The sequence below is a fragment of the Saimiri boliviensis genome, chromosome 8, assembly GCF_048565385.1.
Source record: "Saimiri boliviensis isolate mSaiBol1 chromosome 8, mSaiBol1.pri, whole genome shotgun sequence".
Classification (NCBI taxonomy): Eukaryota; Metazoa; Chordata; class Mammalia; order Primates; family Cebidae; genus Saimiri; species Saimiri boliviensis.
Window position 1 is genome coordinate 26,072,409 of NC_133456.1, and position 27,294 is coordinate 26,099,702.

At 43.5% G+C, this 27,294-nt stretch overlaps 1 protein-coding gene across 4 annotated transcripts; it reads right to left on the minus strand.

Annotated features, from left to right (window-relative positions):
* Positions 1 to 10,919: 10,919 nt before the first annotated feature.
* On the minus strand, positions 10,920 to 25,697 carry ROPN1B (rhophilin associated tail protein 1B). Of its 4 annotated transcripts, none has more exons than XM_074404188.1 (7): positions 25,426 to 25,697; positions 24,687 to 24,793; positions 19,552 to 19,670; positions 16,591 to 16,708; positions 15,127 to 15,288; positions 12,766 to 12,938; positions 10,920 to 11,966 (listed from the first exon to the last, which is right to left on the minus strand). In XM_074404188.1, the coding sequence occupies exons 3-7, from the start codon at positions 19,665 to 19,667 to the stop codon at positions 11,900 to 11,902; spliced, it is 636 nt and encodes a 211-aa protein (XP_074260289.1). In that variant the 5' UTR covers positions 19,668 to 19,670; positions 24,687 to 24,793; positions 25,426 to 25,697; the 3' UTR covers positions 10,920 to 11,899. The 4 variants fall into 4 exon arrangements, with proteins under 4 accessions (XP_074260289.1, XP_039333294.2, XP_039333292.2 ...); XM_039477360.2 differs by having other exon boundaries at positions 25,258 to 25,697; XM_039477358.2 differs by having other exon boundaries at positions 24,687 to 24,799; positions 25,258 to 25,697.
* Between the last annotated feature and the right edge of the window lie 1,597 nt (positions 25,698 to 27,294).

A 27,294-nucleotide genomic window follows, 5' to 3' on the forward strand; every position in this document is an offset into this window, starting at 1 on the left:
GCAGTATAGTGTGAAGTCCGGTAGTGTGACGCCTCCCACTTTGTTCTTTTTGCTTAGAATTGACTTGGCTATGCAGGCTCTCTTTTGGTTCCATATGAAGTTTAAGGTGGTTTTTTCCAGTTCTGTGAAGAAGGTCATTGGTAGCTTGATGGGGATAGCATTGAATCTGTAAATTACTTTGGGCAGTATGGCCATTTTCATGATATTGATTCTTCCTAACCATGAACATGGAATGTTTCTCCATCTGTTTGTGTCCTCTCTTATTTCATTGAGCAGTGGCTTGTAGTTCTCCTTGAAGAGGTCCTTTATGTTCCTTGTTAGTTGTATTCCTGGGTATTTTATTCTCTTCGTAGCAATCGTGAATGGCTGTTCGTTCTTGATTTGGCTCTCTTTAAGTCTGGTATTGATGTATAGGAATGCTTGTGATTTTTGCACATTGATTTTGTATCCTGAGACTTTGCTGAAGTTGCTTATCAGTTTCAGATTTGGGGCTGAGACGATGGGGTCTTCTAAATATACCATCATGTCGTCTACAAATAGAGACAATTTGACTTCCTTCTTTCCTAATTGAATACCCTTTATTTCTTTTTCTTGCCTGATTGCTCTGGCTAGAACTTCCAGTACTGTATTGAATAGGAGTGGTGAGAGAGGGCATCCTTGTCTAGTGCCAGATTTCAAAGGGAATGCTTCCAGTTTTTGCCCATTCAGTATGATATTGACTGTTGGTTTGTCATAAATAGCTTTTATTATTTTGAGATACATTCCATCAATACCTAGTTTATTCAGGGTTTTTAGCATAAAGGGCTGTTGAATTTTGTCAAAGGCTTTCTCTGCATCAATTGAGATAATTATGTGGTTTTTGTCTTTGGTTCTGTTTATGTGGTGAATTACATTTATAGACTTGCATATGTTGAACCAGCCTTGCATCCCCGAGATGAAGCCTACTTGATCATGGTGGATAAGCTTTTTGATGTGCTGTTGCAATCAGCTTGCCAGTATTTTATTGAAGATTTTTGCATCTATGTTCATCATGGATATTGGCCTGAAGTTTTCTTTTCTTGCTGAGTCTCTGCCGGGTTTTGGTATCAGGATGTTATTGGTCTCATAAAATGATTTGGGAAGGATTCCCTCCTTTTGGATTGCTTGGAATAGTTTCAGAAGGAATGGTACCAGCTCCTCTTTGTATGTCTGGTAGAATTTGGCTGTGAACCCATCTGGACCTGGACTTTTTTGGGGTGGTAGGCTCTTAATTGCTGTCTCAACTTCAGATCTTGTTATGGGTCTGTTCTGGGTTTGAACTTCTTCCTGGTTTAGGCTTGGGAGGATGCAAGTGTCCAGGAATTTATCCATTTCTTCCAGGTTTGCTAATTTATGTGCATGGAGTTGTTTGTAATAATCTCTGATGATGGTTTGAATTTCTGTGGAATCTGTTGTAATATCCCCCTTTATCATTTTTTATTGCATCAATTTGGTTATTCTCTCTTTTCTTTTTCATTAATCTGGCTAGTGGTCTATTTGGTTGATCTTTTCGAAAAACCATCTCGTGGATTTATTGATTTTTTTGAAGAGTTTTTTGTGTCTCTATCTCCTTCAGTTCTGCTCTGATCTTAGCTATTTCTTGTTTTCTACGAGGTTTTGATTTTTTTTTTTTTAATCTTGCTCCTCTAGCTCTTTCCACTTTGACCATAGGGTGTCAATTTTAGATCTCTCCTTGCTTCTCATGTGGGCACTTATTGGTATATATTTTCCTCTAGAGACTGCTTTAAATGTGTCCCAGAGATTCTGGTATGTTGTGTCTTCATTTTTGTTGTTTCGAAGAACATCTTTATTTCTGCCTTCATTTCATTGTTTATCCAGTCAACATTCAAGAGCAAGTTGTTCAGTTTCCATGAAGCTCTGCGGTTCTGAGTTAGTTTTTGAATTCTGAGTTCTAACTTGATTGTACTGTGATCTGAGAGACTGTTTGTTATGATTTCTGCTCTTTTGCATTTGCTGAGGAGTGATTTACTGCCAATTATGTGGTCAATTTTAGAGTAGGCATCATGTGATGCTGAGAAGAATGTATATTCTGTGGATTTGGGTTGGCGAGTTCTGTAAATGTCTATTAGGTTTGTTTGGTCCAGGTGTAAGTTCAAGTCCTGGATATCCTTGTTAATTTTCTGTCTGGTTGTTCTGTCTAATAGTGACAATGGGGTGTTAAAGTCTCCCACTATTATTGTGTGGGAGCCTAAGTCTCTTTGTAAGTCATTAAGAACTTGCCTTATGTATCTGGGTGCTCCTGTATTGGGTGCATATATATTGAGGATCGTTAACTCTTCTTGTTGTATTGATCCTTTTACCATTATCTAATGTCCTTCTTTGTCTCTTTTGATCTTTGTTGCTTTAAAGTCTATTTTATCAGAGATGAGAATTGCAACTCCTCCTTTTTTTTTGCACTCCATTTGCTTGGTAAATCTTCCTTCATCCCTTTATTTTGAGCCTTTGTGTATCCTTGGATGTGAGATGGGTTTCCTGGATACAGGACACCAATGGGTTTTGGTGTTTTAACCAATTTGCCTGTCTGTGTCTTTTGATTGGGGCATTTAGTCCATTTACATATAGGGTTAATATTGTTATGTGTGAATTTGATACTGCCATTTTGGTGCTAGCTGGCTATTTTGTCCATTATTTGATTCAGATTCTTCATTGTGTTGATGCTCTTTACCATTTGGCATGTTCTTGGAGTGGCTGGTACTGGTTGTTCCTTTCTATGTGTAGAGCCTCTTTCAGGAGCTCTTGTAAAGCAGGCCTGGTGGTGACGAAGTCTCTGACTACTTGTTCACAAAGGATTTTATTTTTCCTTCACTTATGAAGCTTAGTTTGGCTGAATATGAAATTCTGGGTTGAAAGTTGTTTTCTTTAAGGATGTTGAATATTGGCCCCCACTCTCTTCTGGCTAGTAACGTTTCTGCTGAGAGATCTGCTATGAGTCTGATGGTCTTCCCTTTGTGGGTAACCCGACCTTTCTCTCTGGCTGCCCTTAGCATTTTCTCCTTCATTTCAACACTGGTGAATCTGACGATTATGTGCCTTGGGGTTGCTCTTCATGAGGAATATCTTTGTGGTGTTCTCTGTATTTTCTGGACTTGAATGTTTTCCTGCCTTGCTAGGTTGGGGAAGTTTTTCTGGATAATGTCCTGAAGAGTATTTTCCAGCTCTAATTCATTCATCGTATTCAGGTACACCTATCAAACGTAGATTAGGTCTTTTCACATAGTTTCACATTTCTTGGAGGCTTTGTTCATTCCTTTTTACCCTTTTTTCTCTAATCATGCCTTCTCATTTTATTTCATTGAGTTGATTTTCGACCTCTGATATCCTTTCGTCTGTTTGGTCAATTCAACTGTTGAAACTTGTGCACGCTTTGCGAAGTTCTCATGTTGTGTTTTTCAGCTCCATCAATTCACTAATATTCCTTTCTAGGTTGTTCATTCTCATTAGCATTTCGTCAAATCTTTTTTCAAGGTTCTTAGTTTCTTTGCATTGGGTTAGAACATGTTCTTTTAGCTCACAGATGTTTCTTACTACCCACCTTCTGAAGTCTGATTCTGTCATTTCGTCATACTCATTCTCCATCCAACCTTGTTCCCTTGCTGGTGAGGAGTTGTGATCCCTTGTAGGAGGAGAGGTTTTCTGGTTTTGGGTGTTTTCATTCTTTTTGCACTGGTTTCTTCCCGTCTTTATGGATTTATCTACCTGTCATCTTTGTAGTTGCTGACTTTCAGATTGGGTCTCTGAGTGGATGTTCTGTTTGTTGATAATGAGGTTATTTCTGTTTCTTAGTTTTCCTTCTAACAGTCTGGCCCCTCTGCTGCAGGACTGCTGAGGTCCACTTTGCCTGGGGATCGCCTGCAGCAGCAGCAGAACAGTAAGTGTTGCTGCCAGTTTTTTCTTCCACTACCTTTGTTGCAGAAGGATACCTGCCAGATGTCAGTCTGAGCTCTCCTTTATGAGATGACTCTTTGGATATAGCGGGGTCAGGGAGCTGCTCGAGGAGACAGTGTGTCCTTTATAGGAGCTCAAGTGCTGAGCTGTGAGCTCCGCTGTTCATTCAGAGCTGCTGGGCAGGTACGTTTAGGTCTGCTGCAGCAGAACTCATAAACCACTTTTTGTTTCCAGGTGCTCTGTCCCAGGGAGTTAGGGCTTTATTTATGAGTTTCCATTGTGCTGCTGCCTTTTTTTTTTTTTTTTTTTCAGGACTGCCCTGCCCAGCCCAGCAAGGAGGCAGCCTAGTCACAGTCTGCCTGCAGAGGCTTTGCTGAGCTGCTGTGGGCTCCACCCAGCTGCCTTGTGAACTTCCCTGCAGTCCTGTTTATATGGGTATAGTTAGAACTGCCTCGGCAATGGTGGCCCACCTCTGTATTGGTGGATTCTCTCTGTAATGAAAGATTGCCTTGGCAATGGCAGGCAGCCTCAGCAATGGTGGGTTGCCTTGGCAACAGCAGTGGCTGCCTCAGCAATGGAGGACTACCTCTGTAGTGGGGAGTGCCTCGGTAATGGCAGACACCCCTCCCCCACAGAGCTGGACCGTCCTGGGTTCAGCTGCACTTCCTGTGAAACTCTCAATCCAAAGAGTTTGGGGTGGGACCAGCCGAGCCTGATCACCTGGCTCCCTACCTCAGAGCATTTTTTTTCTTTTTTAGTTGAACAGTTGACTCTATCCCAGGTGTTCCAGTCACCTGTTGAAAAGGCGCCAGGATCTCTGTGTGATTTCCCTTGCGGCGACTCACTGCCCCCGGCTTAAACAGTGGCGCTGAGATTCATGTCGCTTTTTTTGCCCAGGAATCTCCTGGCCTGGCTCCCTGTTCAGTCCCCTCTTTAATCAGATGAATGGGCGACTTCCCGGGTCTCCAACCACCAGCCAAAAGGGCACCCAGACCAGTGTATTTTGTACAGAGAACCGCCGGCCGGGGAGCTGACAAAGCAGCCGTGCCGCCCAAAAGAACCAGGCTGGCCAAAACAGCTGTGCTGGCAACCCATGGGGCTCCTCCGTCTGGGAATCTCCTGGTCCGTGGGCAATAAAAATGCGCATGCACTCACCCTCTGCACTTTCACTGGGAGCTGCAACTCCAAGCTGTTCCTAAACGGCCATCTTGTATCTTCTATACCAGTGTTTCTCTTGAAACAGAGTGATGCTTGGGTAAAAAATCACCCTCATAAAGAAGAGTCCACTTTTTGTTTTTCATCCATGCAGAGTGACCTTCATTTTTCACATGCAGGCATGATAAACAGAATCAAAGCTTCTGCTGCTTGCTTCCAATTAAACAGACCTATCCTAGGTAAACCTGTATTCCCCTCTGAGAGCACCTCTTCCTTCTGGTACTTGGTTGACCTCCTGTCTTGGGCAGGGCTACACCCACCTCCACTTTTTTCTGGAGTTACTGCTAGAAGGCAGAAACTCTGTGAGTTCTTGGAGAGCAGCCTTGGTGTTCTGTTCCATCATGTATTTCCAGGCATAGACCAGAGTGTGACATCTTGCAGGCACTTAGTAAATGCTTGTTGAGTGATGAAAGCTACCCTTCATCTATTTCCCATTCATTTGTTCAGCACATATTTATTGAGTGACTTGTCTGTGCCAGGTGCTAGGGATACACCAATGAACAGGATCTGGTTGGGGAGACAGATAATAATATGGGGACGCTAATACAGGGTTGAGAAAGCACAAGATGTGGTGGCTGCAGATGCAGGGATGGCTGGCCCAGCTGAGTTGGCCAGGAAGGCTTCCTGGAGACATGAAGATTTAGCAGATAGTAGATGAAGGCCAGATAGGAAACAATGTTTCAAACCTAGGAAGAGCATATGCAGTGATCCAAAGGGAAGAGATAGCTTACCATGGAAAAGTGAAGGCTGACCACATAATGATAATGATAGACACATATATGATGCTTTCTGTGTGCCAGATATTATTCTAAGCCCCTTACATTTATAAAGTTATTTAAATACTATCATCATCCCCATTTTAGAGAAAATGGAGGCACAAAGGTTAGTAATTTGACCGATCTCACACAACTAAGTGTTAGAATTGGCATTTGAAGGCAGTTGGCTGCGGAGCCTTGGTGGTAACAAAACAACTATGCTGGTGTGTATGTAGCACTGATTCCCAGTGATAATTGTGGTATCATGTTGGATACGCATGGGCCTTGTGGTAACAGTCAACTTGGAGATTGTCTTTTTAAGCCTGACAACTTCTGACATATCCTAATTGTTGAGTCTGTCTGTGTTAGGCAGATAATGAGATTCCTTGCCTCCGTGGTTGGTTTTGTTGTGTCTCATGTGAACAGACTGTAGGGAGGGTGCCCCTGACCTCTTAGTGAGAAGGGACTTGGGGCTCAAACAACTATTTAACCGTAGATGATCAAATCACATTCTCCACGGTAGATTCCCATTCCTAAATGGGAAGAAAGAGAAAGGAAAATGGTTTAAAGACCAATATCCAGAAAAGGCCTACCTCTCCTGGTGCTCGGCCACTGTGTGTGGTTGTTGGAGCTACAGGTTGTGAGGAAGAATAGTTTGGTTGATTGCCAACTTGGCTGCAAGGGAATGGGCCTGAAAGGGGGTTAAGGTATTGGTTCTGCTTTCTTTCTTTCCAGTTTATAAATGGAAATCCAACTCATTAGTGCACAGGCATGCCTCAACCCCCTTGTTGTTTTCCTTGTCCATTCTGTAAACCTTTTAATTATCTTCAAAATCTATATTGTCTTCTGTTTCCTGTGAGGACCAGACTGATAGGAAGTCCAGATGAAATATATTGGTAGCTGGGAAGGGATGAGGGGATCTAAGGGAGGTGGTGGTGAGGGAATATGAAGAGAACGTATTTGAGAGATGCATAGGAGGTAAAATGGAGAGGACTTGCTGTCAGAGTTGGAAACTAAGGCAAAGGGGAGGTATTTGTTGACCCTGGTTTTTGGGTTTTGTATCTTGGTGGGTGGTGGGAGAGATCCACATTTAGGAAGGAAGCTTGTGAACTCATTTCTCTCCAACATTTCATTTGGAAAAAAAAATGCAAACCAGGAAAGTCATTTTTGGATGTTAAATTAGGGAGTACTTTGGAGTCATCCAAGAAAAGTTAGCTACTGGATAGTTGAGTCTGGAGCTTGGCAAAGACGTGTGGGCTGCAGTACATCTTTCTGAGTTGTCTGTGGCTTCAGAAGTTGCTCTATATTACTTCCTCAGGAAAACCTCTCTGTCCTGCCCCTGCAAACTAGCTGCGTGCCCCATACTACTATGTAGTAGCATCATTCCTCATAGTTAAAAACTTGTGATTAGTTATGTGATGTCTGTCTTACTAAGTAGAATTTAATCTCTATGAAAGCAGGGACCTCACCTTGTTCAGAGCAGTGTCCCCAGTGCCTAGCCCAATCCCTCGCACATGGTAGGAATTTCTTAATTATTTGTTGAATAAATCAGTGAATCAACCATTGTTTAAACTGCTTTGGTGCATCAGGGCTGACAGCTACTTGAATGTCTGAAACTCAGGATTATCCAGGACTAGCCCTTTGAGCCTAGTCTGGAGATTTAGTCCCTCTAGTAACATGGATACACAACTCTGCTTATCTATCCAGTCTTTCATAATTCAGCACGTTGGACCAATGACTTTGCCAATTGACTCACCTCTGAAGTGTGAAGGTCTCTCTATTCAGGTTTGACCATGTTCCAGTTTATAGGAAATGACCAAAGTTGAAAGTATATGAAGATCTAAACTAAAAACACATATTTGCCAGGCGCGGTGGCTCAAGCCTGTAATCCCAGCACTTTGGGAGGCCGAGGCGGGTGGATCATGAGATCGAGACCATCCTGGTCAACATAGTGAAACCCCGTCTCTACTAAAAGTGCAAAAAATTAGCTGGGCATGGTGGCACATGCCTGTAATCCCAGCTACTCAGGAGGCTGAGGCAGGAGAATTGCCTGAGCCCAGGAGGCGGAGGTTGCGGTGAGCCGAGATCGCACCATTGCACTCCAGCCTGGGTAACAAGGGCGAAACTCCGTCTCAAAAAAAAAAAAAAAACATATTTATGGCCAGAATCTAAGATTCAAAAAGTAAGAGGCTGTGGATAAGAAGCCACATGTGCCAGGCGCGGTGGCTCAAGCCTGTAATCCCAGCACTTTGGGAGGCCGAGGCGGGTGGATCATGAGGTCAAGAAATCGAGACCATCCTGGTCAATATGGTGAAACCCCATCTCTACTAAAAATACAAAAAAGTAGCTGGGCATGGTGGCACATGCCTGTAATCCGAGCTACTCAGGAGGCTGAGGCAGGAGAATTGCCTGAACCCAGGAGGCGGAGGTTGCGGTGAGCCGAGATCACACCATTGCACTCCAGCCTGGGTAACAAGAGCAAAACTCCGTCTCAAAAAAAAAGAAGCCACATGTTGGGAGCATGAACTCAGTTCTGCTTGGAAAGACCTGAGAGGGTGTGCTGCTGCCTTTCCCCAAGCCACTTAGTGCTCTTTGGGGCTATTTTGAATCTAGAGATTCTTGGCCTTTTGAGATAATATACAACTTTGAGAAATTGCTCAAAGCTTTATACTTTTTTCTTCAGAAAAAATGCTAATGAGCACATTTTGGAAACATAGTTATATATATGTTATCAGAGGCGATCAGGAGCCTCTCCAAGGATTGCAGGTTAAGATTCCTATTCTAACCTAATTTGAAACCAGCCTTCCATACTGGGGTGTCCAGCTCCTTCTGTTGCAGGGTGCTAATGATCCTGGAAGTTGTCAGTTAACTAGGGATGGTAGGTCTCTGGTAGAAGAGCATTAAGGAGAGGAAGGGCATGGAGCATAGACAAAATGGAATTGAGACATAATCTTTGCATTTCCCACTGAAGCTTATGTATCTGCAGTCTTCACTTTAATCAAAACAGTTTAATTTAGGAAAGAAAGAGCCCACTGTGTTTGCTTTATAAAATCCTGATTTTATTGCTTCCTGAAAATTTTTTTAAAGGAGAAATATAAACCATATGTTACAAGGTCCTTCATTTGACAGTTTAACTGGGGTCACTCTAGGACTCTGTAGATATTGCGGATTATGATAGGAAAGCCAGTGGGATGGGTCTGACAAGGATCTGTTGGCAGCAAGGATCAAGAGTCCCCCTTTAGAATGATCTTATCACAAGGAAGAAATGTTTGGGGACAATGTGCCATGTTTGTGGGTCAGGTGTAAATTTTAATACAGCATAATGACAGTCACTTATTGCCCTGCCGATCCTGAAGACTTGTACCTGACCCAAAGAGAAACATTAACAGTGATTAAAATGTTAAAACTTTGTTTTATTAAAATATCTGTAAGGCAGTGTAGCAGATGTGGGTGGCTTCTTACTGTGAACATCTATGTCTTCCTGTCTGAGAGATTTTTTTTCTGGAGCAAAAGGAGCAAGCTGAGGCAAGCTGGAAAGGCAGAACATTAATGCCCCTGGAAGAAGCCCTCAGTCAGTGACAGGTGGGGATTATCCAGTGATCGATGATGAGCTTCCTGACCCCCTTGATTAGGATAACTCTGAGATGTATTCTGTGCTGTCTTCCAGAGTTCCTCAGCAGTATTGGGATACGGGGGTAACTGGCTGGATAACACCCTATTTATTGGCTTTCTTCCCTTCACTGTAATATCTTACTCTTCCTATCCCTGTTCCACTGTTTCTGAGATTGCCTCCTAAATAAACTATTTGCATGTAATTCTCTGTCCCAGGGATCACTTCAGGTGTGGGGGGGAGGGGAATGGAAGGAATCCATACCTAGACAAGCCCTGAGGATATATATAAGCCATCATAGGTTTGGAGTCAGACAGATCTGGATTCAAATTCTTTCTCACCAGTGACACTGAACAACTTAATTTATCTAAGATTGTTTCTTAGAGATGACACTGACTTCATAATGGAGACAATGACTTCATAAGGTCATATTGTAAGGAAAATTTTGAGTATATAAAGCACTGTACCCAGCGCCTTATACATGGTAAGTGCTTAATAAATGTTGGCTATTATCATTAATACAGTGTTTGTAATATTGTTAATACAGCATAACTCAGAGGGCAAAGCACAAAGCTGTTTTCCATCCTTGGGGTGACTGCAGGTTGATTTGACAGGTGTGCTATAAATAAGCCGTCCCTGGTGAGCAGCTGTAGCATAGCAGTGTCAATAGCTTGGAGCAAGCATTGCCAGGGCAGGAGAGGAGGAAGATGGTGCACACCAAAGTGGTGGTTTAAAAGAAGAGCAATTGGCATTGCAACAATGGTATTGCCAATTGTGCTTAGTCTTGGTAAGCACAGATAGCTACAGCACCAATAGCTTCATGTCTGTGTCCAGTATACACTTTGTTGGAATTTTATTAGCCTCACTTTTGAGTGATTGTGTTCAAGGCTACCAGGACTTAGTTTCTGATTTCAACCTGTTTTCCCAAATGTGCAAAGGACCCTTTTGCTTTTGTTACATTTATGAACCTAATTTGTTATTTTAATGTCTATCAAATTGGACTATCTCTTCTCTACCCCGTTATTCCCTATTTGCAGACAAGACCATATGTCAGTCCTTTGGCCACAGTGAAGCAGAAACTGACACCAAGAATCCGAGGCAGGTTAAAGGATTTCACTCATTCTCTAATCCTGATTAATTACAGTGCCAGGTTTCACCTGTAGTGCTTCAGCCTTCTCAAACAGCCTTAGGTTCCAGAGCAGACAGAAATGATGGGCCACTTTGGCTAGAAGGTAGACAGCCAGTAGGATTAGTTATTGCCCATCCCCTGCAGGTGCAGCCCAGTGCTGTGGGGGAAGAGTTTGTTTCACTCTAGTCAGAAATCGAGGACCATGGTAACATCTAATCACAATCGCCGCTTACCTTTAGACACTAATAGACAAATTTCTCCTCAATTGTTGTAGAGAGATATATGCATATAACATAACATGATTTTTTGAGCGAAAGCAACTTTTAAGAGGGGACAGTATTACAAATAGAAGGAACTGACTCCGGACAGTTCTTGGCATACCTGACATTAAGAGCCATAATCACAGACTGTTAATCTCAACTGTTTCCTTTGAGAAAGGAAAATCTTTAAGACATTGTCAGAAGGTCTTGGGCTTATGTAGGGGATCTTCTCTAGTGGGTTTCATGACATTTGTATATGGTTTCAGAAAAGTCCGTTGACACTGACACTTTCTAATACTGTTAGTTCTTCTCGAAGCCATTTGTGTGAAAGTGATTTATGTTCATATCTTATCTTAGCCTTAGACTGTGAGCTCCCTGAAGGCAGAATTCAGATATTATTTATTTGTATGTGCTCAGAAACCGGAAGAATTCCTGGAATGTTGCCAGGTTTAGCAAAAACCAAAACAAAACATGTTTGTGGTTTGTCTGAAATTCAAGTTTAACTTAGTGTCCTGTATTTTTTCTGGCAAGCCTATTCTTGGCACATAGCTAACCTCAATAAATATTGATGAGAGGATGAATGAATGACTAGCACAGTACCAACAAATGGAGAAATAAACTCTTAAAAACTTCAATTGACCACATAAAGGACACTCATCTAAATGATGCCTAACAATCACAGAACACCACACTGTGTCTGGTTAACATTCTACCTTTTAAAAATCTGACTGTCTAGCTTTGATTGGAGATGCATTTTCTATCCATACTTTGTCAGCCACTTTTACTCAGTGTCCATGTGGAAGGAATACTAATCTCCTGGTAATGAAGGTGTTTTGTTCCAACAATTTCACATCTTAATTTATACATTTCTGATTTCATATTTTTAATGGTTTATTCGTGTGTACCAGTTGTACAAGAAAATTGATTTTGGAGGGTATATGGGTTTCAGTCATTCTGAAGTACAGGCATCTCTGTATCTTCCCTTAAAATTGCCAAAATTGTGCTTTTACTCCAGCCAAACCCTGGGGTTTTGGGTAAAGTCATTCACTGTGATTATACCATCAGGACCAATTCTGTTTGGAAAAAGGTTTATCTGCAGTTAGTTCATTGACAGTTAAGAAAGACAATATACAAACAACTCTCTCATTTCAAATTCTGCTGTTGATGCTTTTTTTCTTAACTTTGTTTTTTTTCTGAGTCAGGCTCTGGCTCTGTGATTCAGGCTGGAGTAAGTGGTGCAGTCTTGGCTCACTGCAACCTCCACCTCCTGGGCTCCAGCCATCCTCCCAATTAAATAGTATAGGCACACACCAGCACACCCAGCTATTTTTAGTAAAGACTGGATTTCACCATATTGCCCAGGCTGGTCTTGAACTCCTGAGCTCAAGCTGTCTACCCATCCTAGGATTACAGGTGTAAGCCACCATGCCCAGCCTCCTTTTCTCTTTACCCTTGACTGCTTGCTCCTCTTGCTCCTCCTCCTCCACTTCTGTTCCACTGATCTTAGCAAAGCACGAGTCAGAGTTACTAGGGAGGCTTATAAAGACACAGATTCCTAGACCCCACCCCTAGAGTTTATGATTCCATAGGTCCAGGGTGTAGCCTGCGATTCTGCATTTCTAACATATTCTCAGGTGCTGCTGCTGTCATTACTGGTGGTCTCAGTAGCACTCAAGGAATTATTGTCCTATATAATTCTTTTCCTCCCTCTTCTCCTTCCCTTTCCCCTTTTCTTTCAGATCCATGTTTCATGTTCCTCACAATACTTTTCTGTTCTCAGAGCAGTATAATATAATAATCTCGCTCTATCTTGGGCCACTAGATTTGTTATCCTGGTATTCTTTCACCTCTCCTTTGTAAAAGTTAACTTACACTTCCTGCTGAATGTAGCTTAGCATCCGGCTGACATGTGATGCAGAGCTCTCCCTATCCACTTTGGCAATATACGTGTAGAGAAATTGGAACATGCTGAAAGGTATCCGGGGTGGCCCACCATCATGGTCACATAAGACCTCACACACTATCTTGAGAGTTTTGGTGATAGTCTATAAAAAGTTAGATAAAATGAGGAGAAAGTTACTCTTCCAGGCAATAGTCCTGAGATCTGTTTAGATACAAGAAAGAAAACAAAAATATTGCTCTTATAAAATGAGGTGGGAACAATTTAAGACTCTAGAAAGCTTGAATTTTTTTCATTGAAATGTCACCACATAATTCATTCTAAAAAATATTAAGTATTGAGTGTATTTATTCAGAGGTATGTCTCAGGGTATCTCAGAGAAAGCAGACAATTGAGGATAGAATCACAGAATGTCAGCGGTAGAAGAACCTCATGGAACATTTAATCCCACCTCCCTGTTTTAGAAGGGAAGTAAAAAGATACAATTCATCTCATGGTTTCCCCTCTTCAGTCTGGGAGACAGGTACATCAGAGGAAACCTAACATCTACACAGTGGGCTAAGCAGAGGGAGGGTTGGAAAATGACTTTCCAAAGTCACTCTTTGTTACTGTGTGGTATGATGATAAGGGAAAGACTGAGTCACATCACAAACTGGTGAGGGTTGTGAAGTAAACCACCAGAGCCAGGGAGCAGATGGGTGAGCCTGGCAGAGACTCAAGGAGGCCCTGAACACCACTGAGAACTGAAATGAGCCAGTAGGGGAGGCATCGTCAGGTTTTCACCAATCTGACAGATAAGAGACCAAAAACTTAAGCTGCAAGCAGCCAGTGACCAGACAGATGGGCATTGCCATGGAGACCAGAGATGCCAGAGAAGACTGAGGATGTGGGAAACCCTTCACTTGACTGCTCTGTGGTCCTAGAGTCACCTCTCTCTGTCTACATTCAGCTGCCTTCTTGGAGAAGAGAGCACAGTGAAGAAAAACCTGAGACACTGGGAAATTTACCTTTAGGCTGTTTCAGTTACTGCATTAGACTAAAGTTTCAGGACTGGACTGAATTTATTTATTTTCTTATTTGACCCTTTGTGGGTGAGGTAGACCAAGAAGATTAGAATTAACTACAGATAAAACTTTCAAGGTACATTTCCCCCAAAACGTCTCCAAGTGTGGTGTGTAAAAATCTGTAACCCTATGAGAATTTAATAAAATAAATCCACTTTCTTATCTTCCCGTTTGTTGTTTTCTCCAGTCCTGATTGAAAAGTCATAGGCCTCTGCTCTTTCCTTTCCTTTCCTCCTTGGAGGATAGTGATTTATTCAGTATAAAATGCTATAAAGGATAATGAAGGAAAAAAAAGCCACAAATGTCCTTTAGTTTAGTTCTCTCTAAAGAAATGATTGTTATGAAGGCTGTAGGGGAATCTATAGGAAAAGTTGGTGTACAATATTTCTGCTAAGTTTTCTCAGAAACAAAACTGTCAAATATGCATTCCACGCATATTTGAGAAGAACAAGATGATGTTTAGAAATGCTGAATGATTCGAACTACCTTTTCATACCATTTGGTTTTGGTGGAGGCAGTTACTCTCTCAAAAATCTTCAAACTTGTATGTATCTCAGGGATTCTACTAAAAAAAACCTGTTTTTGATTCATTTTAAGTGATTTTAACAATGTTTAACAATGGAAGTCCACATATAAGATACTCAAGCTTTAAATATCTATACATATAAACTGATTTCAGCATCTTTTGCTTCAGAACAGTAAAATGTCTTTTCCAATATCAAACGAGTCAAATTTGGAAAAGGCATGAATCTGCGTAAACATCCTGCATGCACGGAGATGTCATGACTAAATTCAGAAATAGTCTCATCTCTCCTGTTTTTGTTTTATGTCTGAGTTTTGCATCCAATTCTGTGTGTTACACAGTAGCTTTCTATAAGATTGTACCCCTTTTTAAAAGTGTCTACTGATATATACTCTAGGTGTTTGGAAGTCTTTTTCTACAGCTGGCTTTGGTTGTCTCTGGGAATATGAATGGAGAGAGTAGAGTTAAAATAAATCTCAGGACAATATTCATAAATAATCCAAAACTACACTATAGTCAACTCTCCCCAGAGTCTGATGATGGTGTTTCCCTCTCTCTCTCCTCCTAACCCCTGCTTCTGCCTGACGAGCACTGAAATGACCTTGATTCAGAGAGAAGGGCAAGATGAGAAGAGGCATGTTTATCATCAGCTCTGGAGAGTAGACCATGTGTACAGATGCACTGCCCTTCCAGGCCCAGAGGGAGCTTTCCCCTTCAGGAACAAAAAAACAGTCAAGCTAACTTACAACTCCCAGAGCACTGGAAGCGAGGGCTAAAAACTTCAGCCACTCAATCTCCTCCGTGAAGTGACCCACGCTCATCACACTATTAAACAGATCTGTTGGAAGATTCAGCGCCTTCCACATCTGGGCCAGCTCATCTGCGTGGATGATCAGTCTGCCAGCAACCTGCAGGGCAGGGGACAGACACAACACAGAGGATGTGGGAGAAGTTGAGGCAAGACCCTGGGGAACACCCCACCCTCAGACCAGGTCCACATCTCCCAACACGTGGTAAGGGGTGGGAAGGGCGTGTTAGGAAGGTACAAGATGGCTCTATGTGGCAGTTATCTTTGCAAATCCCAGGGCTGAAATTTATTAATTTTTAAACTTTAGGTGTCACAATTGTGCAAAAGATACACATTTATATTTTAATTTCTTGTGATGCTTTTATCTGCTATCATATTCCTAAACTGTTTTATTCCTTATATGACAGATAGAAGAGTCTGAAAACAAAACCAAGGGTTAGAGTGCTTACCTGAGGCCACTAATTAATGGTAAAACCAGGACAAGACATAGGTCTCTTTCTTCCCAGTTGCGCTGAGTTCTTAGCTCTAGACCTCAAGTGCATCCCTCATGCTTTCCCAGGACTGATACGGGGTATGTGGCTGACCCACGGGGATCTGGTCTGGATGCCTAATGTTGCTTGATCCCAGGTACTTTAGAGCTCTGTCATGGTCACTGTGCAAGGTACTTGGTGGATAAAGGGAGGGAGGATGAGTGGTTGCTGGCCACCAATGCAACAAAGGCACAGATGCCCCGATGACGTGCTCCAACACCTTTCCTGACCCTCTGATTCTAGTGAAATGCTAAGCCTCTGGGACCAAGGCAGTTAGCCAAGCCAGTCCTAAATCACCCAAAACCTCTCTGTCCTGGATCATAAAGCAGGGTATGGTGATGCTCAACCATATTTCCTGGGGATTGGCCAAACCACAAACTTTCTCAAGCCGGACCCATGCATCCGTTCACCAGGCAGCTGCCAGGATGATGTGGCTGTGAAGAGGCTCGCAGCCTCTCCTTAAAACCTAAAAGCTATGTCTGGACCTAGGATAGCTGGGGAGCTAAAATATACCCTTCCCCAAACTGTGACTGGCATCATATTTTGGTCGGGATCAGGAAGGGAAACACTGCCGAGTGACTGAGGACCTGCACTTTTATGGAGAGATGGGATTAGCATTGCATTGAACCCCTGTACATTCTGCCAGCTTCAAGGAAATCTGGGATGACCCCACCAACGACTCAGCCTACAGCCTATTTCAAAATTATTCCCATTTTTCTAAGGGAAGATTTACTTTCAGTCCATGGTTTAGTGTATTTTAGGGTGGTTCTAAGTGGTCAGCTGACTGTCAGAAGAACAGTGGGCTTTTGTCTGTGCCCACCCAGCCTCAACACTGTTCCTACATTCCCTCAATGCTGCAGCAGGGCCCTTACCCGAGAATGCAGGGTCTTTAACAGCTCAGGTGTTAATTCTGCCCAGTTACACAAACCGACTTGATCAGACTGCTCTCTCACCGGAGAACTCTTTCCACGGCACAGGCCCTCAAAATAACTACAAGAAAAAAAGAGAGTAGGAGGAGCATCCTATACACCAGGGACTTCTGGCTGTTCTAGCAATCCTTCCCCCTTTTTCTGAGGAAAGGAGGTAGAGAAGGGAACCCTTGTTAAGTGGCTTCTGTGTGTCAGTGTGTTTAGTTCATGTACATGTGGGAAAAGCCTGAATATGTTACTTTCCATTTAGGGCATAGAGAATGCTTTGAGAATACAAAGCTTTGTTCTTCTCTAAGGATGAGGAAGAACCAAAAGTTTGAGTATTCAATTCCTGGGGCATATTGGGGTCAAGTGTTTTTTTTTTTTTTTTTTTTTTTTTTAGTCATATCTGAGTGTTTAGAACACACAGATAATATATTACATATGTACATGTAATCTTGGGAAGAGAAGTTGGAAGAGAACTAGAGCAATGTACATATGAAAGGGGAAGACAGCACAGGAATGGTGGCAAGGGCCTGTAATCCGGTGACTCTGGAGCCTGAGGCTGGAGGACCACTTGAGCCCAAGAGTTTGAGGCTGCAGCAAACTGTAATTGTGCAACTACACCCCAACCTGGGTGACACAGTGAGACCTCCATCTCTGAAGAAGAAAAAAGGAGGGAAGGGGAAGAGATGGAAGTGTCCTAGGGGTCAATCAGGCAGGGTTTCTGGCTGGAGATGGTGAGACTCAGGGCTTCAAGAGGGAAGGGAGACAGGGTTGGCAGGGCACTGTGCGAGGCTCAGGAGAGAAGACAAGCCAAAGAAGGTTTGAGACGATCTTAAGTTACGTGGGGCCTGTGAAAGAAAACTGTTTATCTTCCCTCAAAATTTTCAGTCAAATCTGCCTGCTCCTCAATATTTTGTGGAGTGGACTTTGTTTTGGGGGAATGTGGAACAAGTACTGAGTTCTGATTCAAAATTGGCAAAAGATGAAAAGAGGCTGCCTGCAGCAGGGAACGGACATGAGCCGTTGACGTGGGTCACCAGTGCTGTATGGCAGGGTCTGTCTCCATCAAAAGCCTGGTTATTGACGATCCATGAACCACAAATGTTTTGTGTTGTAACACATGCCCACCAGAGGACAAGTAAGTACCCGTCCTGACAATGGCTGATCAGAGGTTTCTTTGTTGACAACACATATGTAGGGAAATTCTTACTTGCAATGAATTAAATACATATTTTGTCTTGGAAATACTTTGTAGAAGTTTTATTCTCTAAAATGCCACAGGTTTTAAGTAAATCACATAAAACCATCTGAGAGGTGCTTTTCATGTCTGGATAGAATGGAGGGGCTCTTAGGTCATGATCTCTTTTTTCATTGTGGTTAAACTGCAAAGGAAGTTTTCATGGGTGTCTTAAAAAATTTATAGCATTGATACAATATGCAAGCAGGGAGGCTACAATAGTGGAATGCCTTCTTACCTCAATGTCAGGAATAATACTGAGCAATGTCGTTTTGTTTACTATAAAACAGCAGCACAAGAACAATGAAATGGATTTGAAACTAATATATAAGAAAAAGTCTATCTGACTATACCAAAATAAATTAGTCTTCTGATGCTAAAGTTCAATCTTAGAGGCAATAATAAAATTTAGAAAGGAAAACTAAACGGGGCTCATTACTAGGCAAAGCAACCCCCCAGCTATGTTTTTTTATATGAGCACCACTGGCTTGTTTTCCTTCCAATTGCAAAGTTGCATCCTAATCCAGCCCAGGAACACGACAGCACTGGCTCCAAGACTCTGAAAGGCCCCTCTAAGGTGACATTTTGTGTCTTCTCAAAGGTGTCCACACTTTCTCCCTACCATCTGCGCAGTGCACCCACTCACAGCCTCAGGCTGAGGGCATCTTCGCTTCCCCAACTCACTGGCTTTCTCTCAACAGCCTCCCTTACTCTCCCTTTCCCACTGAAACCCTACTAAGCAGGGAATCATCAAACAGTAAAAACAGCCTGAAAATGGTCCATGAGGTCTAGTGATCTTCCGACTACTGCCTCAAGTCCTGGTTCCCCAGTTTTAAGCAGGCAAGTTTGTCTAAGAAGCAGTTTCACAGCTGAGAGGCTTTCTGTGGAAAGCTGCTTCAAGCCTGGCCCGCAGCGATTGCTGTGTAAGTTCCATCCACTGAGCAGCCTCTGGAGGTCCCTCCTGAAAGAAGGCACCCGTGTTTGAGGCACATTGTTTACAGAGACATGCCTGAGGACCTCAGCACTCTGCTTGGCCTTTCTCAGAATGCAACGTGTACTGTGTGGACATCTTGATTTTGGCAGAACAAATCAGTTCAGAGAAACACTAAATAACAATAATTTCCTCAAAACAAGATACAAAGTATCTTTGGTTAGGTCCAAGTATGAATTTTAACAGCAGAGGTGGAAGTGTCTCTTTAAAGGGGTGAACTAGCTGGACTTGTCCCACTCAATCTACCCAGGGCTGTCCCTTCCCTTCCCAGGCTGCACTGCTGCCATCCAGTGGTGAGAGGAGAACGAAGAAAAAGCAGATGAAGCTTTGGAGGTTACAACTCTTCTTTCCACCGGGACTGGGAAAAGGAGAGCAGGGAGGAGGTGGGTGTGCAGACGCTGGTGTGACACGGTCATGTAACTCTTGCTACTTGCCCCAGGACACGGCCTATTGGCCTGGCATCCTACTGTTCAATCTGGCTGGCTTAGGGGAGGCATCCCATCCTCACCCCATTAGATGTAGTATCTATGCGTGAATTTTAAAGCATCAAAGCAATGCGAGGGCTAAAACCCACAAAGATGATGCCAGTTAGTCCCGACCCTGGCTGCAGCCATGACAACCTCCCCGGTTGTCTAGGACCCTTTCTCCTGGCCGGTCCTCTAAGGGGTGAAGGCGAGAAAGGAGCACCTACTCAACCCCAAACTGGAGGAGGTCCTGCGGCTGCGCCAGGATGGCGGCTCTGGCAAACTTCTTCAGCATTTCCGGCAGCTCCAGCGGGATGCATCTTTGCTCATCTGTCTGAGCCATTTTCTTTTATTTGGAAGAAAAGGAGGATAAAATAATGATTAATTTTAGACTCTGCAAAGTATTAGAAAACTTATAACTGTAATATAACCACTAAATCTGTAGAGAGGAAAAAATGAATTTTTTAAAAAAACATCAATCAAAAAGAAGGCAAGAAAGGACCAGAGAAGACATAGGAAAAGTGGACAAATAACATGGTAGTAAATAGTGCATACATATCAGTAATCACAATAAAAATAAATGGGCTTAAATGTGCCAGTTAAAATATAGGTATAGATACACCTGAAAAAAAGACACAGAAAGACTCACAGTAAAAAGGGTATAAATAAGTAAATAATAACCAATAATACCAGGCAAAAGATGCTTTAAGGCAAAATGCCTTAAACTAACACCAGGCAAAAGATACTTTAAGGCAAAATGGACGATTAGGAATAAAGAGGGTCACTACATCATGATGAAACCTTTAATTGTTAAGACAATAGCAACAGTTCTCAATGAGTAATGCCACAGACATCCCCATGGAGGACTCTCACCATGTAGGTGGAAAAGCAATATATTGTTTCTGGTGACATATGTGTAATATTACAAAAAAGAGTGAGGAATGATAAATACAAATTCAGAATGGTGGTTACCCCTGGTGGAGGAGGGAGAGGGATGTCATTAGGGAGATACAAGGGTCTCGGGACTAGTAGTAATGTTCTATGTTTTAAGCTGGATGGTTGCTGCCTAGATGTTTGTTTTATTATTTTTATACTTACATTGTGTATTTAATTTTGTACATATGAAATATTTCATAATTTAAAAAGTTACTCTTTTAAGTTGTTTCTGGTGACTTTTGAAACCATTTTATCTGTCAAAGGGCCGTGCTTTATTTGCTTATATTGTCTACACATATATAAATGTATATTCTTTGTGTTAGAAATACATAACATGTACCATTTTAACCGTATTAAATGTATAGTTCAGTGGCATTAAGTCCATTCACATTGTTGTGCAACCATGACCACCATCCATCCCCAGACCCTCTTCATCTTCACCAGCTGAAACTCTGTGCCCATTAAATACGAACTCCCTATTCTCCTCCCCCATAGCTCCTGGCAACCACCATTCTTCTAGCTCCGTGAATTTGACTACTCTATCATATAGAATCATATGGCATACAGTATTTGTCCTTTTGTATATGGTTTATTTCACTTGGCACAATGTCTTCAAGGTTCATTCATGTGGTAGCATGTGTCAGGATTTCCTTTTTCTTCTGATCCATCGTCAGATGTGTTACCTATTTCACCCCTGGTCCTGAGCTGAGAATTTCTTTGTTCTTAAGGATGAATGATATTTTGTTAGATGTAGCACATTTTATCCATTCATAGGTCAATGGATATTTGGATCGTTTCCACCATTTAGCTATTGTGAATAATGCTGCTATGAACATAGGTGTACAAATGTGTTCAAGTCCTTGCTTTAAATCATGTTGGATATATATACCCAGAAATGGAATGGATGGATCACATGGTAATTGTATTTTAAGTTTTTGAGGAACTGCCATACTGTTTTCCACAGTGGCTGCACCATTTTCTGTGTCCACGTATTTTGACAGGATCTTTTACTTATTGTGCAATTGTTTAATTTCTCTCCTGGAGTCTCAGATAATCTTATGTAAATGAAAAGATGCCCCAGTCCTAATTAAATAACCTTCCATGGCAACAGTAACAATTTTAACCCTTGGTCATATAACCTTGCTTATGTACCTTGCTAGTATTACTTCTTGAAATCATGAGTTCTACATGTTTGTTATTTAACAAATGAATAGGTACCTCTTTTGAATTAGCCATGCTCATATTTCAAAGATTTCCCCCATGTTCACCTCATCGTCCACAATTCTAGGGACACGTGGCTCATTTACAGACTGGCATGTAAACTATGTCCCATAAAGTTGCACATGATGCCATGATTTGGAGATCTGGTGTACACACTTGAGGGGTCACGTTAGCCCTGTCTTATGTAAGTGTATGAAAGTCTTTATTTAAGAGTAAGTATCATAACACCCTACACCATTTTCATTCTTTACTTGTCCTTCCTATTTTTTTTTAAAGGAGTTTCACTTTGTCATCCAGGTTGGAGTGCAGTGGCATGATCTTGGCTCACTGCAACCTCTACCTCCTGAGTTTAAGCAATTCTCCTGCCTCAGCCTCCTGAGTGGCTGGGACTACAGGTGCATGCTGCCACACCTGGCTAGTTTTCGTATTTTTAGTAGAGATGAGTTTTCATCATGTTTGTCAGGCTGGTTGTCCTTCCTACTTCTGATCTCCTTGTAGCATTCCTATGATTCAGAGATTCAAAACATACAAACAAAGGCTCTGAGGGGTGAGTCCACCATAGTTTCCAATATAAGATTAGGGCTATGTTTCTCTTGAGTTTCCATTACCATTCCTGATGATATTCGACATTGCACTGGCCTTTTCCAAAACAAAACACAGGGCTGCTTTCCTTCATAGCTAGTTATGGCATAACATCCAGAGGGCAGATGAAGCTTTAGTGAAGAAGCACTCTTGACTGTGAGGCTGGAGTCCAGGATTTTGGCCTTGGGTCTATTTTTGACTAATCATGTGATCCTTAGGAAATCGTTAATCTAATAAAACCAAAGTGTTTTATTGGAATTGTGCTGAATACTGAGATACCTAAATAAATACCTAAATAAATAAGTCACACACTCTGCTTCATGGAGATCACAGTCTAGTGGAAGAGAGTGACAGGAAAATCAGTAATTCAAATAAGGCATAATAAGTGTCAAGAAGCCTACACTAGATATAGAAGAACAGAAGAAAAACTCTTGGATGAGGTATCTAACATTTGGAGGTAGGAGAAGGAGGTCAAAAAATACTTTTCAAAGAGTGGTGATATCTAAACTGAGACCTGGAACAACCCGGTTTGTTCACTGCTGTATTCAAGCACCCAGAAGAGTGCCAGGTACAGGGTAGGTATTCAATAAGCATATGCTTGCTTATGGGAGTAAGGAGAGAATTCCATGTAGCTAGAAGGACTTAGGCAAAGATGTGTGGTTGTCAGAAACATGACGAGTTCAGGGAACTGTAATTACAGAGTTCTAAAGTGGGCAGAGTAGGAGTGGTTGGGCCTAAGGCTGGAAATACAGCTCAAGGCTTGGGCTTTGGAACTTTTTCTTGAAGGCAATGGGGAGCCACTAGAAAATTTAAGCACAAGAGTCACACAGTCAGTGTCAGCTTGAGGTGCCAGTTATCAGTTTTTGCCTCTCAGCTCCAAATTCACATTGTATTGCCTCCTCTGCAAAAATTGAACTAGGTCCTTTAACATTTTTCCCTTGCCAGCCCCCATAATGGTAAGCTTTGTTAGTACAGGGCACTGGAAGGACTGGAGGAGGAAGAGGTTTCTCTTGGGAATTCAGGTGTGCTCCTCTTGCTAGGCTGCAGGAATTTGTAGTTTCTCCCGTGCTGGGATTCTGTAGCACACAGCTTTCCCAGCATCTGGTTCATGCAGTGTGTGATCTCCTGAGTACCCAACTGCTGCAGTACACAGTGGCCAACAGTGCCCCGTGGCTAGCAGTGCCCCCGGCACCTCTTGGGAAGCTCTGTAGCGGAGTGCTGCCAGTGAGTCACCTTTGTGTGAATGGCTTCTCTGGTGTTTGAGAGAGTAAATTTTGTCTGCCTGGCACCTCAGCAATTTCTCTGCTCCCCAGTCAGCTGTGGCCATTCCCTCTGCACCAAGCTCTGGGAAAGGTTTCCTCCTTGGGTCGTCTGTCTCAGGGGGAAGGATTGCTCCTTATATCCGTGATTCCTGTATATTTTAGATCTCTCCCGGCATAGCAGCCAATCCTTCATTACTCCATTCCTATCATTAGCAATTCTTTATATTGAGCTTGTTAAAATTACTATATGCTCAAAAATTACTGTATGATTTATTTCTCTTTGTTGTACTCTGAAACACACGTTGACTGACAGCTGTATGGACGGGCTGAAGAGAGGGTGGTGAAGCTTCTGGCAGGGAGCCAGGTTAGGAGACTAAAGCACTTTTGACAACTCTCAGGAGCTTCACTGCCTTGAAAAGTAGTTGTCATAGAGAGAGATAAAAGAGACAGGTATTTAGGAAATAGGATCTACAGGATTTGGTAACTACAGAGGGAGGAGGAGGAGGTTAAGGTGGAGGAGGAGAAGAAAAAGAAAGTGGAGGAGAAGGAGGAGGCGGTGAAGGACAGAAGAGTCTAGAGTGACTATCAGTTTTGAAGCTTGGATGACTGGGTGCACGGTAGTGCCACCCTTGTAGAAATGGAAAACACGGAAGGAGGGTCAGGTCAAATTATCCTCCCATGTTCCCATTTACTTTCAGGAGTTCCATGCACTTTTGAATCATGAAGAGTTGAAATTCTCTGAGCTAAAGAGGTATCAAAGCCCAGGTTTTCTGCCTTTGGACAATATGGGGCACTTGTTCACCTCAAAGAAGTGGGAGAAAGTTCCATTCTAAACATTTCTCAATTCTAACATTTCATAAAATTCTTTTCCATTTTTAAAGCTCTTGAATAGTAGCCTTCTTCAATTATACAGAGCTCATCCATACCCCCAACTCTTCCAATTCAATAAATTTCCTCTTAAGTGGAGCTTACATGCTCCCAATGTAAAATGACAGACCAACATACACCTGCCAAGTGCTGAAGAATGCAGGTCTTAAAATAGACTATAGTCTTGTTTATGGAACCTCTCACTTGGTTTTATTGGTATGGGCTAAACCAGGCTTCTGTTTCATAAATGAGAGGCTCCAGTTACATGAATGAAAGGCTCCAGGCCGGAATTTCAGATGCAGTTTCTATGAGCAGCACTTGCAGCCAAGCACCAGGCAACTGCACATCACTGTTTGGGTTTGGGATGCGGTTGCTCTTGTTTGGAATGCATTCTCCCCCTATTAACAGGTTAATTCTTCCTTTGGAGGTCTGCACAGCCTTCCCTGACCACCCTGTCAGTTCCACTGTACATACCCTATCAGAGCATCACTTACCTATGGTTGGTGTGATTCTTCGAGTAACATGTGCCTCCCCCAGCAAACTCCACGGCAGGAAGGGTCAGTTTTTGCTCACTACACCATCGCGATGTCCAGCCCAGTGCCTGGAACTCAGTGTTCAATAGATACTAGTGAAAATGAACGCGTGATAGCAGTCTGTGAAGTGCTAGCTATGAAATGAATGAGTGGCAGCAGTCTATGAAGTGCTAGGTATGCCCACTGGTCCTCACGACAATTCCCCCAAAGCTATTTCTATATCCGTGTTTCTGATGAATACGCAGAGGTGTGGCTCCTCCGGGAAGGGCTCTGTTTCCAGACTCCTGAGTCTCCCCATCACTGTCCTCCGGTTAAGAAACCGTAGAATAGTATCTGGGTACAAAATGCGCACACAGTTTGGCCGGAAAGCCATAATCCCCCCCAGTCACATTCCCTTAAAGCTCTCCTTGCCTTCCCTCCCCCTGCTCTGTGAACAAGGAGAGGCTCAGAATCCAGGGGCGTCGGGCAGGACCCCTCCCTCCCACCCGCTCGGAGCCCTGCCCTGCCTCCACTTCCCCTCCGGGGTGGCTACCTCAGGCTCGCTCCCAAACCGGCTGTCTGGCTTCAGGCGACACCTGGCGCCTCGAGGGAGGGATGTGGGGAGAGATCCAGTTCCCACCACCCTTGGCAGAAGGAGACCAATAGAAGCTAGGCAGGGAGGGCAACAGCGGCCGGGGAGGCAGCAGCGGCGGTACCCTACTGTAACGTTAGCGCTAGGACCCTGAGCGCTTCGCCGCCTTCTCCTGGCAATCCCTGCCGGGCTCTGTTGCCAGGTCTCCTGGGGCGCGCCGGGTGTGACGTCACAGAACCGCCCCGTCCCCTCAGCAGAGCCGCCCCGCCCCCTCAGCAGAGGCGCGTTCCCAGGGTCCTCACAGAGCCGCCCCGCCCCCTCAGCAGAGGCGCGTTCCCAGGGTCCTCACAGAGCCGCCCCGCCCCCTCAGCAGAGGCGCGTTCCCAGGGTCCTCGCAGAGCCGCCCCGCCCCCTCAGCAGAGGCGCGTTCTCAGGGTCCTCGCAGAGCCGCCCCGCCCCCTCAGCAGAGGCGTGTTCCCAGGGTCCTCGCAGAGCTGCCCCGCCCCCTCAGCGGACGCGCGTTCCCAGGGTCCTCGCAGAGCTGCCCCGCCCCCTCAGCGGAGGCGCGTTCCCAGGGTCCTCGCAGAGCTGCCCCGCCCCCTCAGCGGAGGCGCGTTCCCAGGGTCCTCGCAGAGCTGCCCCGTCCCCTCAGCAGACGCGCGTTCCCAGAGTCATGCTAAGGCGCTCCTGGGGGAAGCTGAATGCTGCTTTGGGCTTTGCTGGTTGTGAAAGGACCAGATGGCCTGGAGGGTGAAGGATAGGGCTGGGGGCGTGAAGGATATGGAGTTAGGAAACCCGGGCTGGTGGCGTTGGGGGTGGGGCAGAATGTGTAGCCATTGACCCTGCGCTTTTGGAGGTGAAAGAGCCAAAGTGGAGCTTAACTTGATCTTTTGGTTTGTAGAAAGTGGACAGGTGAGAAGTCTTTGAGAATCATAGGAAGAAACACTTCTTACAGCGCGTGTTTTGGTGTCAGGAATTGTTCTAAGTGCGTTACACACATGAACTCATTTCATCTTTACTGTCATCCCATGAGGAAAGTACTGTTATTATCCGCATTTTTACAGATGGGATAATAACAGTACAGGGAACTGAGCACAGAGAGGTTAAACTTGTCCAAGATAACAGTCAATAAGTGATAGAGTCAGGATTTGAACCTGGGTTGCGTGGTCCTAGATTCCTCACTCTTGACCTTATAATGCTAAGAAACGGGGATGGAATGCAAAGGAACAGAGCGTGAGCTGCCTCCTGGGGACAACAGGGAAAGACAGAAGGTATTTACTGGATAGAATGTGGTCACTGTGCTAGGACACTTTTACGAACATGATGAGAATGTTTCACAGTAACTCTGAAGGTATTATCTTCATTTTAGAAATAAAAAACAGGCTTAAGGCTTTGCATAACTTTGCCTGTGATCAAACAGCTGGCATTAGGGCCCAGGGCCCAACTTGACTTCAGGGTTTCTGATTTCAAAACTTTTTTTTTTTTTTCTTTCCTGAGACAAGGTCTCACTCTGTCACTCAGGCTGGAGTGCAATGGGGTGATCATGGCTCACTGCAGCCTCAGCCTCCCAGGTCTAAGCAGTCCTCCCACTGCAGCCTCCCAAGTAGCTGAGCCTACATGTGTGTGCCACCATACCAAGTTATATTTTTATAAATGGGGTTTTGCCATGTTGCCCAGGCTGGTCTTGAACCCCTGGGCTCAAGTGATCCAACCACCTTGGTCTCCCAAGTATTAAGATTACAGGTGTGAGCCACCACAACCAGCCTCAATACTGTGCTTTTTAAGCACAAAGGAGGGAAGAAAAACCCCATCTTTCTCTGCTACACCGCTTGTCACTTCACACGCATTTTAAAGGTGCCCAGTTCATCATCTAATCTTTCAGTCCATTTATACAACGGTGTGTATTAGTCTAAATCAATTAGTTCACCCAGGGCCTTCAAAGCTTTTTCTGGTTGTGAGATGAAAGCCTTTGTCTCTCCGTAAAGCAATTTTAAGCAT

Coding starts and splice junctions, on each gene's coding strand:
- ROPN1B (XM_074404188.1), bottom strand. CDS start 19,667: ATGGCTCAGACAGATGAGCAAAGATGCATCCCGCTGGAGCTGCCGGAA. Junction 12,939..15,126: donor CTTCCAGTGCTCTGGGAGTT/GTAAGTTAGCTT, acceptor AACTTTTTATAG/ACTATCACCAAAACTCTCAA. Junction 11,967..12,765: donor AGCTACATTCAGCAGGAAGT/GTAAGTTAACTT, acceptor TTTTCCAAACAG/AATTGGTCCTGATGGTATAA.